Source organism: Ips typographus, linkage group LG3, assembly GCF_016097725.1.
Source record: "Ips typographus isolate SLU linkage group LG3, UJ_Ityp_2.0, whole genome shotgun sequence".
NCBI lineage: Eukaryota > Metazoa > Arthropoda > Insecta > Coleoptera > Curculionidae > Ips > Ips typographus.
Window position 1 is genome coordinate 853833 of NC_138424.1, and position 16876 is coordinate 870708.

Genomic DNA, 16876 nt, shown 5'->3' on the forward strand with positions numbered 1-16876 from the left:
TGTCTTTTCTGTACTAAATACAAGGAAAGAACAGAGAAAGATATGAAAGGTTTTTGACTTTGACATTGACAGTTCAATAATGTCAAACGAAAATTAAATAAACAAACAAATAAACAAAAATATTACTATTATTATTTTATTAATTGTTATTGGTGTATAAATATTTTTATTTAGTTCTTTTGTCAACTTTTGTTCACTAAGTATAACAGTGGATGGAGTACATAACCAGGAAATCTTGCAGTAAATGAAGGACTAGAATTGTATTGATTTTATCCTGGAAATGTCTGTAAAACTGCAAAATCCAGATTCTCTGAGTCATTTTCACGGCTGTGAGGCTAAAATGCCTGCATTAAACGGATTCCACAGCAACGGGTTTAAACTGGATGTGGATCCTGTCCAGTTAAAAATTTGGTTTCGCCTGAAAGACTATTTTGGCTGCCAGTCCAATGAAGAACTTTTGGTCAAGCTGCTGAATATTGCTCAAGAGTACATAACAAGGTATGATAATTATTATTTAATAGATTTGTAACAATATTTATTTGTCTTCATGTTGTAGATATTTGTTTTTAGATATTTTACTTGCTAGTTTGTTCAGTGTATTAAATAGGGACTATTTTGAACCTTATCTTTCTTTATCAACAAGAGTGATTTTATAAAACTGTATAAAAAAATATTTAACCTAGCAGAACATCATCAAGTGAACCAGCATCAAACCAAAATGAAGATTTCCAAATTGAAACCAACACCTACCAACTGCCAGCAGAACCTGAAGTTTCACTAAAAGAAGCCTCAAACAAAGAGCAAACTCAAACAACATATGAGTCTCCCACTAAACCTAACCCAGCAAAAACCTCACAGTTTGCCTTAAAAGAGAGCAACACAGACAGCAAACCTGTGGGTCCTTGTCGCTACTGTGATATGGACCACAATCATCAAGAATGTCCCATAAACAACCCTGAACATCAAGTGGTGGACTCTATAGACTGTGATAGTTGGAATCATTACCCAAGTCAGGAAGAGGAGGTGTTTGCCAGGTGAGCTCTATGGTTTTTATTGGGCTTGTGTAACATATGTATGTTAGAGTGTCATTACCAAGCTGCCTTGAATTATCCCAGTCAAAAAATGGGGGAGTAATCAGCAAAATATCCATAAAACCTTTTACAAAATTTGGACCTTTAGTTGGTAAATCAGTCCGGGAAGTGGACATTCCTGATGATTGTGATATGAGACATATTTGGGAGATACAGTCAGGTATTTCTTGTTAGTTCAGTGACTTCTGATTGTTGTGTCACATCCTGTATCTCATTTCATTCCCAGAGTTGATTTAAATTGTCAGAGGAGGCCATTAGAGACTATGACCATTTTGAATATGTCAAAGACCTCTAAATGCTATTGAGAACTTTCTGAAAAGTTCCAGAGCCATCTACAACTATCTTAAACTTTTCAGAACTGTTTTAAATTGCCAGAGGCCTCTAAATGCTATTGAGAACCTTCTAAAATGTCCCAGAGGCTTTTACAAGTGTCTTAAACTTTCACAGGTTTATTTTAAATTGTGAGAGGCTTCTAGGATTGTTTTGAATGTTCTAAGGATCTCTAAAAGCTACTGAGAACTTTCTGAAAAGTTCCAGAGCCCTCTACAACTATCTTAAACTTTTTCAGAACTGTTTGAAATTGCCAGATGCCTCTAGGACCATTTTGAAAGTTTGAAAGACCTCTAAATGCTACTGAGAACTTTCGGACAAGTTCTAGCGGCCTACACCAGTGTCTTAAACCTTCCAAGAATTGTTTTAAATTGTCAGATGCCTCTAGAACTATAGTGGAAGTGCCAGAGCACTTTAAATAATACTGCAAACCTTCTAGAAATTGCCAGAGGCCCTTAAATACTTAATTTGCCAGAAGCCTCTGCAAATGTTCTACACCTTCTAAGAATTCTTTACTTGTTGGTATATAAACTTTCATTGGTTTGTTATGTATTATTTAATTTATTGCAGCCCCTGTCTATTATACTTAAAACTATAATCATTTTGACTATCAATCCAAATCAGATTTAATCACTGACATACGTTTTTTGCTGGTGATTGTGACCCAACAGTCCGGGAAGTCACTGAACAGGTTATAACACTTTCACATTAAGAATTTTTTAGACCACGGTAATATTTATATAAACACAGAGGACCAGCACAGTTCAAATTGGATGCGGTTTATTCGTCCAGCTCCTGCAAGGGAGGAAAGGAATTTGAGTGTAATTATTGTTGAGGACAATTTATATTTGGTTAGTTTGAAAGAGTTGGTTTTGGGTGAGGAGCTGTTGTATTGGCAGGACACTTTTGATTCTGGCAATAAGAAGAAGATAGAAAAGAAAGTTGAGAAAACTGGTAAGGTGTAATTTTACAGTTAAGGGTAGTTTTAAAGCTTGTCCAAATTACTTATTTTAAATTTTAAGCAGTCATATTAACAAAAAAAAAACAATTTTAGTTTGTGGGGGTTGTAATATGACGTTCGAACATCCCCTCTACTACAGGGTGCACTGTTCTGTGTTTCACGATTTACGCTACAGCCTGGCCATACGAAAATATCATTGTAAAGTGTGCGGAGCGGCCATTTTAGGCAAGGAAAACATCCGTAAACATGCGGCCGAACAGCACAACGGCAAAGGGGCTTATCAATGCCAATTTTGTAAAAAGGTATTCAAAAAACCAGCTAAATCCATATAACTTTGCTGAAAATTTGTATTTTTTAATAGTTTTTCTTAAGACTGAATTATCTCGAAATGCACCGGACTTACGGCTGTTCGTCAAATCCATTGCGCAGCAAATCTTTGTGTGATTTTTGTGGTCGAAAGTTTTGCCAACCACAAAAATTAAAAATACACATCAAAAGAATGCATAGCAGTGAGTGTTTTTGTTCAAATTTCACCCACATTTTGCTACAAATGTCTGCTCTAGATTCCCTCGATGTATTAAAAGAATTCCAATGCGAAAAATGCTTAAGAATTTTGGGTTCAAGAGCCGCATTGCAGCGACACTTAAAGGAGGTACACGAAAAACAACCGGACCGCAACTATTTGTGCTCAAATTGCGGTAAAAATTTCCAAAACAAATCCAACTTGAAAATTCACATGTTAACCCACAGCGGAATCAAACCTTTTAAGTGAGTCTGTTGGGGGATGACTGGGCGAGATTTGTGTTAAATTTTGTGAATTCAGGTGTAGTGTGGATGGTTGCGCTGCCGCTTTTACGACCAAACAGTGCCTTCAGTCGCACTACAGAAAAATTCACAGTTTTGATGAAAAATCGATGCCAAAAATTGAACGAAGCGTTTCCTACACTTTTCACGCTTACAGTGGCGCTCAAAAAAATGGCAACGCCCCACCTGAAGAGGAGGACAGCGACAGTAAAAAGAACATTTTAGATGAGAATTGTATGTTTTTCTTAAAAACTCTATAATGCTTTATTAACATTTAATTTTGCAGCCGCAAATAGTGATATGTTTGACGACGTTAATTTACAATCTCCCCAAATGGAAAATAACGACGATAAACCGGCAACACCGCCTCCAATTTCGTCGTTATCACCCTCGCAAACTTTACACACCATCGATCATATAACTAGGGACACTTCCACTCCGAAAATAATTACCAAAGGTATTGTTTGGTTTTTGTACAGGGTGGTCTTGAAAATTACATATAAATGTTAAATACAGCCTTCTCCCCCTTTTTTTGATTGATTACAATTTGTTTGCTATGGTTTCAACAAGACTTTTACAGGATGGTCTTGAAGTTATAAGATTGAAATTACTTGAATGTTTTTGTGTCCTAAGTGGACGTGTGTGAGTAGTTATTTTGAAACTTTCTACGACTGTCATAAGTTTGGATGATACATTTTATCTGGACCACCTTAATGATAATAGTATACAGGATGTGCCTACAATAATTATTTTTTTAAGTCGTCTCTAGAGAACGTTTGAATCGTGTAAATAAAGGCCGTAATGTAATTTTCAACTGCTCAGGGAAAAGACTGATACAGCATAATTTTTGGGAATATTTAACCGCCTGTATCGTCAAAATGCTTTAGCCAAATTTATTGAATAAAAAAGGTGTTTATTGTAGAATTAAGGACAGGACAGGCAATTGCTTAATATTTCATTCCAAAGATAATTTAAAAAGTATGTGTTTGTGGCCACAAACCGAAAAAATGTCAGTTTTTCAGACTCTAAAACACCTAAAAGCTTAAAATTACATTCACATCAACGTTGTCAAAGTAAAAACTCTTGATTCAGTCATGTTGGCAACGTCGAAAATCTCAATTCGTGTGATTGGGAAAACGTGGGCCACCTTGACGAATTGAACTAGTTATGACGTTTAATGTCTTATAGTCACTTGACAGCTGTCAAAACTCATTAAACAGTGCCTTGAAACTGGAAAATGGCAAATAGTCGCGTTTCGTTGATCAATCACGCCAAAATTGTTATTTGTAACTTTGTGGAGTTAAATTTGAAAGCTATGACACTTTACAGCGTGGCTTAAAGTCAGTTGACACTTTCTTTAATAAATTGCATTGCAAGTTGTATTTACGAAATTACCAATCTAAAATAGTCTTAATCGTTTGGAGAAATCACACTGTACATTGTATTTATAGTTTGATGTAACGAAATTTGACAGCTGTGACGTTAAGTTAAGTGATGTAGGTATCAAAATGTTTCTTAACGTCAGAACTGACAAACTTGGCTTCACAGAGCTGTAAATACGTCTTACAGTGCAGTTCTTCAAAGAAACACATCTATTTGGCATTTTATACTTTCAAGTCACTGGTGAGTAAGTTTTTACAGTTATGACAGCTGTAATGTGACATAAGAAAATTATAAAAGTATTCCTTAACATCAAAACGGTCAAGTTTGGCTCCATGGAACTGTAAATACTACTTACACTACTTTAACATTTTTTTCCTTATATCATACGTATCTTATAAAATTTAAATGTAATTTAAAAACAACATAGGTTCGAAAAAATGGATGGGAGACGATATCCTGTCAGAACCAATGAAAAATTTCCCAACATTCGGCTCCGACCAACCAAAAACGTTGGAGGATCAAAACCACCTGCACAAATACACCTCCATCGCGGAATTTAACCGGAGGGAAACCTCAAACGCAAGCCTGCTAGTCGAGGCGGCTTTAGACTCAGTTTGCAACGAAACCAGCCTGGATATCGACGTGGAAGTGTCGCACAATTGTAGCGACACTCTAGTGAACAATATTTACAATTTGTCCGAAAATAGCGGATTGCCTGAAGTCGGTTATAATATCCAGGAGTCGCAGGATATTAATTTGATTTCTCCCTCCGTTAACGATCATATTTCGGTTACTGACGAGCTGGAAGGAGATATGAAAGGGGATCATCATCTGGGAATGGGTAGTTATGGAGGTTTGGAGGAGGCTGACAATAGGATTAGACCTGGAAGTGGGGATAGTCCCGAGAAAGAGTTAAATCTGAGCCATCGTTATGTCAGACATCAAAATGGTTATTTTCTTATAATTTAAATTAATGTTAGTGATTATACGATTAATTTACAGAAAATGAGAACTTTGCATCTCATAGTCCTAGGCGTTATGATTTTGTCGAAAACATCAATCCAGATCACTTATCCTCGGATGATAGTACAGGGTTGCCACCTTTGGAGTCCTCCCAACATGACTTGAACCTGAACAAACAGTCAGAAGTGGACCAGGACGTTTCGATCCACCGTAAATCCTCCTTCAGAATGTACGACTACTTTAAACGGCTCAGATTTGATGAACCCAGTAAGTCCCTGTTTTTTTTTTTCAGTTAGGTACTATAATTTTTTTGTAGTTTCTTCCCATCCGAATGAAATTGAAGTTCCGGAAATCCCTAGTCATTTAGGGGATAGTAGTAAAGATGACAAGGACAAGTACGAGCAGGAAATTGCCGCGGATTTACGTAGCAAATTTGATTTAGACTTAGATTTTCGGTATTGTAATTTAGAAGGTGATTTAGATGATTTTTGCAGCGTTTTTTTTTTACTTTAGGGTCCGACACTATGAGAACAATTTAGACTCGGAACTGAACAGGCAAAGATCGTTTATGTGCGGCAATAAAAATACGGATGTTTTAAATATGACCGCCGACAATCGAGATTTGGTGGGAGTAGATTTTAGGGCTGACAGACATTTTGATTCGTTGGATTTGAACTCTGAACTTCAGGTTAGCATGCAGTTTTGATTAAAACTATCTCAAAACTTACTGTTCTGCTAGGGTCTGGATATGTCAACGCGCGGTTTCCACAACTACCAATCTAACATTAATCGTTATCATCACGTCTATCCCGAACTGGATCGCATGGATTTGAGGTTAAACTACACTCCTCCGCCTCCTCCTTACGATTTAGTGCGAGTGGTTTCCTTAGATTTGACTCCTCCGGGTAGACATAGTGTCGACCTGAGTCTGCGCCCTCTACCTTTACATCAAATTGGTAATCCAAGGTGAGTTTTCTTTTTAAATAACGAATAGTTTTGTAAAGCCAGCAACAAAGTTAGGGTCAATTGACTTTTGTTTTCCTGTTTAGGTTATTATCCGATCATAAACATCGAATTTTCGACCAGGCTAGGCTATTAGCTGGAGATTTGACTACGAGAATGAACGACAACCGACTGATGACTGAAACTAACCCCAGATTATTACCGGATGCTCTAACTACGGACCGAATGCTGTCAGGCACAGGTAAGATTTGGTCAAAGGAACAAATGTGTGTTTTGACAACTGTCAGATTATATAATTGTCGTTAAACACAAAAAAAGTAGTTTTTTAAGAATGCTGTAGAGCGGCACTTTAAAAATATCTCTGGTTCAACAAAATTTGTTAAATCACCGGAAAAAACCGCTCAATCCGCAACCACAAAATATCAAAGAACTAATCTAAGACAGACTCAAAATATGACGTCACAGTTAAGTCGTCACTGGCACTCTCTTGGGACGGACAGTAAAGCTGGGTTTATACAGCGCACAATGCATAACATTGCACAAGAAATCACAAGTGTTTCTTTTTGGTGTTTATACAGTCGCACAACGTATAATTTTTAACCAATGAAAAGAGTTTATGACAACACGTGATAAATGTCATTGAAATGTGAAATGTTTTTTTTCTGTCACTTGCCATTTGTCAATCATGTCAAGCACAGATAAGGACGATAAAGCAAAAAAGGTGTGCTACGAACGGCGGATGTCAAAATATGACATTACAAAATTTTGCGCATGCGTACAGTTGAAGGTTAAAAATTATGAACTTTCTATGCGGTATTGTGCAAGTGTTGTGCGCTGTATAAACGACAGTAGGCATTACTGTAAAGTCAACTTTCTATGTTATACATTAAGTTATGCATTCTGCGCTGTATAAACCCAGCTTAACATTGGACTAACTTCCTTAAACACTGTCAGGTTCAGAACCATTAGCTGACGAACCGCGCCTGTTGCCAGATCATCCCCGAATCATCGATCCGCACCTGTTGCAAAGTGCTGGAGTGCCGGCGGCGCCCTCTTTATCCGCTTTTGGCGGTTATACAGGTGTGACCCAACCGACCTATCACAGCACGGCCATGGATCCTAGGAATCACGTGACGTCTCCAGTTAATGGCGGCTACCATCATCCCTACTCCACGTACTATCCCTAAAGTATTGTTTTTTGGATATGTGGCATATTTCTTATTAGAAAAGTTGGAGTTTCACACTGGTATGGGGTAAAGTGCAAATAAGGTTTGAAAAGTGAATAAATTGATGTCGTTTATTGCGAACGAGAGGGCAGTTTTATTGTATAACTTATTTGATGATCATTTTGTTTCTGTGGTACAGAGGAAACAAGCTCACATTCTAAAAACCCGACAAATTTACGTGGAACCATGTAATTTCATTATTTTTTCTATCCATTTCCTGTAATGAGCCACTTTGACGTACACCCCTGGTTTGTTGGCGTAGCCACAACGTTGACCCCATGACGTAATACCGTAGAGAGTGAACACCCCTACAAGCAACTTAACTTGGACACAAGTTCATGAAAATTGGAAAATTAATTACCATCTTCTAAACAGGCTAAAGGTCCGCCACTGTCACCGTCGCAGGCATCTGCCCCTCCGCTCAAATCTCCCGCACAAATCATCCCCTCGTTAATGTGATCACCGTAAATGTGAGCCATTTTACACACATCCATTTTTTGTATCGGAATCCAGGCGGCTCTAAGTTGGTTAGAATAAGCTGGAAAACCAAGCATTACTTATGATCAATTTTTAAAAACAAAATTTGTATTATTTAACTAATTTTTAAAAATCAGACTTTAACTTTTTAAGTCTCGTGACTGTTTTGACACCTTCCACCTTAAATTTATGGCTTTTACTCTCTTTTTATGCTTCTATAGTAATTTTCAAAAACAAAATTAGCATTTTTCAGTCAAGTGACTTTATATTTTAGTTTCTAATCAATTTTCCCAAATAAAAATGTAACTTTTTAGGTCACATGACTGTTTTGACATACTTTTATGGCTTTTCTTGTTTTATAGCAACTTTCAAAAACAAAATTTGATTTTTTATGTCATGTGAGGGTTTTCACAGCTTTGACCTTAAATTTATAGGTTTTTTGATTTTTATTCCTATCGAAATTTTCAAAAACAAAATTAGCAATTATCAAGTCACGTGACTTTATTTAAATTGTTAGGACTGTGACTTTAATTTATAACTAATTTCCAAAAATCTAAATTTAACTTTTTAGGTTACGTGCATGACTGTTGTGACTACTACCAACACACTAAATTTAAATCTTTATGCCTTGTTTTATTGTTTTTATTAGCAATTTTCAAAAACAAACATATGCAGTGGAACTATATAAGGGAATAGAAAAGACATTATTCTTTGTTTATCTCAGTTTAACTTATATTTTTGTCTGTAAGTCTGTCTTTTTTAAATCTCTATTTCTATATCTATCAAATTACTTAGTACTTTGTCTTTATTTAATTTTTTTACCTTGCAACTAACTTTTAAAATCATATTTTGCCTTTTCAGGTCACGTGATATTTCCACTTTAAATTTAAACATTTATGGCTTTTTTGCTTCTCGTTCTTATAGCAAATTTTCGAAAAAAGTCACGTGACTGTTTTGACAACTACCAACATAAATTTAGACATTTGTGACTTTTTTGTTTCTATAGCAACTTTCAAAAACAAAAATTTGCACAAAAATAAAAAAAAAATTTTTGATCACACAGTTAGTTTTAGTTTGTAAGCAATTTTCAAAATTAATTTGTGAGAGAATTTAATTGTAATAACTTCTAGATATTTCAATATCTCAAAATCAGAATTGATTTTTCAATTGATCATGTCATGTGATCTTCTGTTTCAAAGTATAAACCATAAGTTATAGACTTGTTTTGTTCATGTGGCTGAAATTGATTTTTTTCAGAGATATTGTGGATTTTAGGTACTTTTTGCAACGAAAAACTTTTGAATCTAATTGAGGCAACTGAACATATTTCTCTCCCTCACACACACTACAGAGTGTGTAAAAAACACTATGCAACCTATACAAATCCTCTAAAAATTCCATTTTCATGTTGCTTGTTTGCATTTCACTTTTGGACTAGATAAACGTTACTAGAATAAGCTAAACCATCAATATTTTTTTTATAATTAAAATTTCTCTATTCTATTTGGTACACCAACCTGATTTTCCAGTTTCAATAGTACCAAAACCGGATATGGTGCAATTTAAGTCCCTTTCGTAGTCTGCATCTTCACTTGGCAAGCAAATTGGTTGAATATCCTGGTTCAGTCTGAATCCCTGGCCTTTCAACAAAACCATAGCAATATCATTACCCATTTTGTGTCCTTGCTTAAAATTCTCGTGTAAATAGTACTCTTCTATAAAGGCTTGTTGCTCTGTTCCTGTATTATTTTATAAGTTGTACAAATCAAATTCAAGGAAAAATGAAGCTTATATGTACCTTCATCCTCGTTAACGTTGTATTCACCAGCCACCACGATATACGCACCCTTTGGGTAGCCTTCAAGACAATGGGCGGCAGTTAGAACCCAATTGGCCGCTATCACAACCGCCCCGCACCAATGGGCGGTTTTTTTACCTTGGCCGTTTATCCTCAAAGCCGCCTGCAAGATTACTCTAGTGTTTTTTTGTAGCAAAAAGTCATAAAATAGTACCTGCCAAGGATAATCTCCCGGTTTAGCAATCGATCCTTGCACAACCCTAAAGTGTACGTCATCAGACTGAAGGAAGATATTATCTTTCCTGAACCCACAACTAACTGGAGGAGGTGAAGAATCGGAACTATCTATGTGTAACAATTATTATGAATTTTAAAATTGATTTTTATTATAGTTGTGACTAACCTAAATCTTGGACTTTCCCAGACATTTGTTTTCCACGATTTCCCATATTTCTTTTAGGATCAACACTGAGAGGTGAAGCTTCGCACACTATACCAACATCTTCAGAATGATCGCAGTTATTCTCTCCCCACTCCCAATGGCTACACTGCACCAGGTTGGATTCGTTTCCTTTACAGGAAACCTGATCCAACCAGATGGGACCGTTGCTTTTTCCGAAAAACGCTTCCTTTTTAACCTCCACAGCTCCGTAGTATCCTAGAGAGTTACAAACTATTTTCGCCGCGTCCTCGTTGAAGTCATCGTCACAAATTGAACCCCAAATTCCATGGTACCGAATTTCCAGACGACCTTCATGAGGATTGGTACCGTTAATCAGTCTTAAGGCAGTCGGTGACTAAAATATAAGAATACATAATTTGTGACTGTATGATGGTGATATTTTCAGAGCTGTCGCAATTAGTAAAAACCAATAAAAGTAAAAATAATCAACTACTCTAAATGTATGAATGTAATTCAATTATCAATCATTAAACATTTCTAAACAAATTTCTGATGATGCCCTTAAGGACAAAAATGTTTTTCTAAAGTTTTGGTAGAGAATTAAATTAGCTATCATTTTTTCCTTGAAACTTTAGCTAAATTCTGCCAAGGAAAAAAATACAGAAGATTTGACAACATTGTTTTCCAGGTACTCACAAGATATGTCCCCTGTGAGAACAAAAACTGCCAGAAACACAGTTTTCAAGGACAGTCACTGACAAAATCGCCTGTAAAACCCACATGGAGTGAGAAAATGATCGCTTTAAGCACATTTTTGAAATCCTCATTAAATTTCCTATCTAATGACATAAAAAACGTAACTACTTTTGTTTAGTAATTTAACTGAATTACATTTTTCAATTAAAGTAATCCAACAACAGCTCTGGTCATGTTTAGAAAATATTAATAACTCACATCGCAGTGATGACTGGCCTCATCAGAATCATCAGAACAATCATTCAATCCATCACATACGAATGGTATTCTAACGCATTCATTTCCACTTTGACATTGCCAATAATCCGGTTTGCAGCTAGTTTCGGATGTTCTGCATACAACTCCAGCAATCTAAAAAGTACTTTAAGTTACATCTGAGATTATGGCATTTTTATTGATTATACCTCTCCGTCTGCACAGTTATGAATACCCCATCCAGCAAAATTGCATTGCATTAAGCTGGTTTCGTTGCCCAAACATTCGATATCATCCATCATGTACAGGGTGTGGTTTTCGCGCAAATTTTTCGCAAAATGTGAGTTTCCCTTGACTTCTAAGGCTCCAAGAGTAAAGCCCAGTTCTTTGCACAAAATATTGGCGTCTGCTAAGTCGAATTGGTCATCGCAAATGTAACCGGTTTTTCCAAAAACTGAAAATGTATTAAATAGGTATGTCATTACCAGTAGCGAAAATAGGCTTTTCCCGTGCGTGCTTGATAGTTACGCGAGAACGTGAAAAACGTTCACTTAAACATTCTATTTTGTTTAATATACTGGTGTTTCTTCTTTATGTTCTTTGAACATCCTGTATTTATGTTCAAACGTTTTACGGTGAGCTCGAAGTGACAGAGCAGTTCAAGACCAACATTTTCAGCTTTTTACAGTCGCTAAACCCCAAAATTTGCGAAAACACGAGATTTTCAAAATTTTGATGCAATTTCTAAAAAGAGTAAAAAAATTCGAATATCTCAAAAACGGTTAGAGGTGAGGATATTTTCCGAAAGGCCAAAAATGTTAAGTACTACTTTCTGCTTCCAAAATGGACTAGGTTTACACCTACTTAGAACCGGGTGAACGCCGTCACAACTGGCAGAAAGTTACTTTAAAACTTGACCTTTTTTTGTGTTTACAGTCGCTAAAACTTCAAAAATAGCGGAGATACAGAATTTTCAAAATTTTTAAGTAATTTCTAAAAAAATTTCGATTATCTTGGAAACGGTTTGAGTTTAAAACATTCATTTTGTTTCGAAAGTCTTTCAACAGAATTTAACACAAAATATGATAAGGCCAATAAATGTAAAACATTATAAAAATTTCTTGATGATTCATCATGTGGCTTTTCCCGTTCTTGCATGACTTGTATTTGTCTAAAGAACAGAATTATTTTAAAATATAATAATATCTGTTCTTTCTTATGAAAAATACATAATCCTCACCTGTAACTTCCACTCTTCCTTCATGAGGTTGTGCACTACCAGCCAATTTGACGTTATAACCAAAATCGGAAGCTCTGCAACCCTTTTCATCGGCCCGATCCCCACAATCGTCATAACTAAAAAAAATGTCAAATCTGACAACACTGTTTGAATTATTTCTAATCAAATACCCATCGCAAACTTGCTGTGACTTTAAACATTTTCCGTTTGGACACTGGTGCATGTCGGTACAATCCACTGACAGTGATTTTCTTTCGTAATAGTCGCAGGGATAGTAACTTTTTAGGGTACCGCTGGTGCCAACATTTTCGCTGGTCAAAAAGCACGCTCTATCCACTTTCCTGGAAAGGAAATTCAGCAACACGTGACAACAGTGCAAATTAATTTCAACCTGTAATTGAAGGATTTGCACTCGAACTTTCTGCTGTCCAAGCATAATAAGGCACAAGTGGTGTAAGTGACATTGTCCCATCGTTGTTTTTCTAAAACGTCCAGTCTGTAGTTTTTCAAAACTTTGAACTCGTCCATGTAGGTTTGACAGTATTTTTCGTCTTTGCCATCGCTACAATCCTGTCAAAAGTTGTAATTTGACAGCTGTCACACAACGTCTATTTTACACTAACCCTGACATCGTCACAAACAAAACTTTTAGCAACACAACTCCGTTTATCGCACACGAAATCATCTTCTCCGCATCTAGTTTTCTTCTTCTTCTCCTCCACTTTGACGTTTTCAGGTGCCAAAGTGACAGGTTCGCCATTTTCGTATTCGAATACGTAGTCGGCGTCGGGATCAGTGGTGGCTTCATCAGGGAATGGTGGCGGCCACGTTTTCTTCTGTGACCTGATGGTGGTTGTGTAGTCGTTGAATTGGTTGGGATTGAATATGTCTACGTCATCTTCTTGATTGGTCACGTGATACTGCTGATGGCCACGCCCAGGTTTTGGGGTTATTCTCATGATATTTGTGGCGGCTACAAGATAGTTCAAATATTTTAAAGTTTAAAGCAAACCATACACTCACGAGTAATTGGTTGTCCGCCATCTTGCCTGAACGTTCTAATAGTGGACGCGGCATGAAACTCGTCTGTGATATCTTCAAACTGACCTTTATTAGTCACCTGGTGGTTTTCAGTGTTAAAATTGCAGTTATAACCTTGACATGGTGGTTGAACACCACTACAACGACCATCTTGACACTTAGTTTGACCTGAAAGTTGCTTTTGTTCACTTTTTATGATTGATTAGTAAAGTTGACCATACCTTGATTGAATAAACAGTTGACACCTTGACACCTTTTATTGGTTTGATTTGGTTGAGTGGGGGGAAATGGTTGGAAAGGACACTGTCCCCCAGGACATTTATTATTATTAAAGCTGCTTGCTCCACTTGGATTCTGACTGTTAGGTTGGTAGCATTGACGTCCTTGACAGTTGTTATTTGGTTGTCCAACCGGTCTAGGATTTTGATAGGTGTAAACGTTGTCGTAGCTGGTTCCTAGAACACAATAGAATATTACGTAACTAGTGCTGTAAAAACCATTTTACGCACGAAGTTGAAAAACTTTGTTTCAATTACGCACTCAATTTCATGAGTTATACTAAAGTCGTAATAATTCTTGTTCTTTTTCTATTACATCTGAACTAAAGCGAGATGGAAATGTGATTTAAATTTTATTAAAAAAGTCACTTTGATTGAACAAAATCCAATATGGCCGCTGTTAGTATCGTAGACCCAAAAATTCCAAATTTGAGTCAAGATTTCGTGTATTTTTTCAAGAAATCGTTCATAACTTGCTTATTTAAAACATTCTGTATATACACGCCATATAAGAAAAGAAAGCTAATAAATGGGGCTATCACGTGACGTTGAGCGGACAGAGCTCAGTTATATCGTTTGGCCGCTAGAGGTCGTCAAATTTGACAAAACTTCTGTTTTTCTTCTCAAGTGAATAAACTTCTATCCTTTAAATGACCGGGAAAAATGCTTAAGCCGTGCCACAAAATATCAAAGAAAATCTTAAGAACCAATCTAAGACATAAGTGAATTTCAATATGACATGTCACTGCCATTTCTCCTGTTACTGAGTGTAGGTACTTTTCTAATTTCCATTTACTCTGATGAAGCAAGAAAAGAAATCGAAAACAGTTTCTTCCAAAATTAAGGCAATTCGTTTATGACCGACCTTAAACTGTGCGTTTTTGTTACAACTGTAGATACAGAAGGTCATTACCTAACTGAAAAACTATGCGTAAATGGCTATTTACATTGATAGGTAAAAAACATTTGTAGCTGAACTAATATAAGCTTTACCTGCTGCTCCATAATAATTGATGGTGGTCGTTTCCTCCTCATCCTCACTCTTACAATCCACGTTATAAGGAAAATCACAAACCTTCAGGTTGGGATTGAACAAAGTACCAGCACCACAATCCTGGATGTACGTAATACCATTGGCGCAATTCAGAAACTTGTTGCAGTCGTTTGGGTGCTTAGTCAACCCTTGGTACCCTTCGGGACATTTGGGTTCTTTGCGCTGTTGTCCTTGATTGCAATTTCCTCCAGGACAAACCCTTTTATAGTTTGGCTGCTGGTTAGGGGTGGGACAGGGTTGTACTTGCGGGTTACAACCATTTTGAGCTGGGGGATTACCATACGAAGCCTCTACCACTCGATTTTGAAAAGGGGCGCAGTCCTGATATTTGGTGTTGCACATGACGTACTTAATAAAGTACGTTCCTATCGTTTGTCGGACATTTCGTCCACATTCCGGATTGGTCGGATCGCATAAAGCGCCCCCTGGACCTAGTAGAAACGTTCCCTGGTGGAAAGTGGCGCAATCTTCTCTACTTGGATCGCACATGACGTATTGTATGTATACTATTCCCTGTTTTGGTATTTGCTGATTAACTTGGTTACTAGTATAACTGGCTTTGGTGAAATCTGCGCTGTTGCCGTGTTGTTCTTCGTTGACTGTTTGGTGAACTTTTTGAGAAAAACAGGCAGTTTCTTTAGCGTGGTTGCATACGTTTAAGTTGGTATCAAAAAGTGTTCCTGGAGGGCAGAAACGCGACGTTGCCATACCATCATTACACTGGATAAACCTGGAACAATCTGTATAGTTGGGTATTAATCCGGTGAATGATGGTGGACATTGAGCTTGCTGATTGGTCCGTATTTTGGCCGATCTCTGGATCTGATTGGCTGTGTAACCTACAATCAAAATAATAACCACAATTTACGTTTTTAAGTCACACAAACCAGTAAGGCATTCGACTTTTTCTGGATAGTCGCATTCCAAAGTTTTTGGGTTGAATAGTGTGCCAGGGGCACAATTTCTAGGTCCGCCCCTGCCCTCCCAACAATCTACAAATTGATTGCATGCTCCTTCGTATACAAACTGCCCTGTAACACCTTTGGGACACCTATTTTTTTTTAAATACAATTTTCTGTTTTTACAACCAAACAAGTGCTAACCTGCTTAATATTTGAGGTGTGTTCTGTTTCTCGATCTTTCTCTTATACACTACCCGACTATTCAGTGTGTCCTTGTCTACAATGTTGGTGTTGTGTTCTTCAAGAACAGTTTCAATTTTCTCCTTTCTCCCCTCTGGCGTGTATACTGGACGAGGTTGGACAAAACTAAAAAACATGTTAATAGTGTCTTTTTAAATTTTTTGTGCAAATACCTGTTGGTTTTTGGTTCATCCAGAAACACTGAAGTGTAGTTTTTATTGTGCACAAACACTTTACTGTAATTTGTATGATAGTACGGTTCAGAAACTGGTAAATAGCTGGAGCTTTTTATTTTTAAGCCACTAGTGTAAGGTCTGGGGGTTTGTTGGCCAGTGTAGATCTATTGAATACTCCATTTACAACACTAAACATTAACAAAAATGGAAAACTTACCATACAAACTGGTTTTGAGATGAAAATCCAGGCTAAAACACTAAACCAAACACTAGAATACATTGTAAGCAGACAAACTAGAACACTTATTTACGATACTGATGCTATTTAATATTTCTTCTGGTCGTTATCAGCTTTGAGAAGGGTCAACGAGTAAATAATACAAATTGGATTAAACGAGATTACGCTATTTTGTTTTAGCCATTTGACTGATGGCGAAATCATAATGTTGATGATAAACTTAACTGGTTCTCTAATTTTTAATTTGTTTTATTACGGTTCTGTACATAAACAAATGTTTACCATGGGGAATTCCGTTAATAATCAATAAATTTATAAAATACAATTTTACATAGTTTAATGTACCTGGGGGGTGTT

The 16876-nt window shown here is 36.7% G+C and overlaps 2 protein-coding genes across 4 annotated transcripts; one reads left to right on the plus strand and one right to left on the minus strand.

Annotated features, from left to right (window-relative positions):
- Positions 1–88: 88 nt before the first annotated feature.
- Positions 89–7802, plus strand: LOC145727193 (uncharacterized). 3 transcript variants are annotated; one of them, XM_081976674.1, is made up of 16 exons: positions 89–498; positions 684–1034; positions 1082–1251; positions 2145–2375; positions 2476–2684; positions 2744–2891; positions 2946–3150; positions 3206–3420; positions 3473–3643; positions 4997–5518; positions 5572–5799; positions 5849–5987; positions 6046–6220; positions 6272–6498; positions 6582–6736; positions 7450–7802. In XM_081976674.1, the coding sequence occupies exons 1-16, from the start codon at positions 281–283 to the stop codon at positions 7680–7682; spliced, it is 3597 nt and encodes a 1198-aa protein (XP_081832800.1). In that variant the 5' UTR covers positions 89–280; the 3' UTR covers positions 7683–7802. The 3 variants fall into 3 exon arrangements, with proteins under 3 accessions (XP_081832800.1, XP_081832802.1, XP_081832801.1); XM_081976676.1 differs by having other exon boundaries at positions 2172–2375; XM_081976675.1 differs by having other exon boundaries at positions 687–1034.
- LOC145727192 (uncharacterized) lies at positions 7779–16659 on the minus strand. Its single transcript, XM_081976673.1, has 19 exons — positions 16499–16659; positions 16279–16445; positions 16067–16231; positions 15851–16014; positions 14903–15802; positions 13853–14086; positions 13614–13799; positions 13214–13563; positions 12982–13160; positions 12761–12931; positions 12591–12706; positions 11560–11804; positions 11354–11506; positions 10400–10793; positions 10211–10341; positions 9997–10159; positions 9716–9937; positions 8083–8259; positions 7779–8029 (listed from the first exon to the last, which is right to left on the minus strand). Exons 1-19 carry the CDS (start codon positions 16559–16561, stop codon positions 7896–7898), a joined length of 4314 nt encoding a protein of 1437 aa, XP_081832799.1. The 5' UTR covers positions 16562–16659; the 3' UTR covers positions 7779–7895.
- Positions 16660–16876: the final 217 nt, after the last annotated feature.

Coding starts and splice junctions, on each gene's coding strand:
- LOC145727193 (XM_081976674.1), top strand. CDS start 281: ATGTCTGTAAAACTGCAAAATCCAGATTCTCTGAGTCATTTTCACGGC. Junction 2,892..2,945: donor CATCAAAAGAATGCATAGCA/GTGAGTGTTTTT, acceptor TGTCTGCTCTAG/ATTCCCTCGATGTATTAAAA. Junction 3,421..3,472: donor GAACATTTTAGATGAGAATT/GTATGTTTTTCT, acceptor TTAATTTTGCAG/CCGCAAATAGTGATATGTTT.
- LOC145727192 (XM_081976673.1), bottom strand. CDS start 16,561: ATGTATTCTAGTGTTTGGTTTAGTGTTTTAGCCTGGATTTTCATCTCA. Junction 10,794..11,353: donor AGGCCAGTCATCACTGCGAT/GTGAGTTATTAA, acceptor CTTATATTTTAG/TCACCGACTGCCTTAAGACT. Junction 8,030..8,082: donor TTTAGCCTGTTTAGAAGATG/GTAATTAATTTT, acceptor AGTTGCTTGTAG/GGGTGTTCACTCTCTACGGT.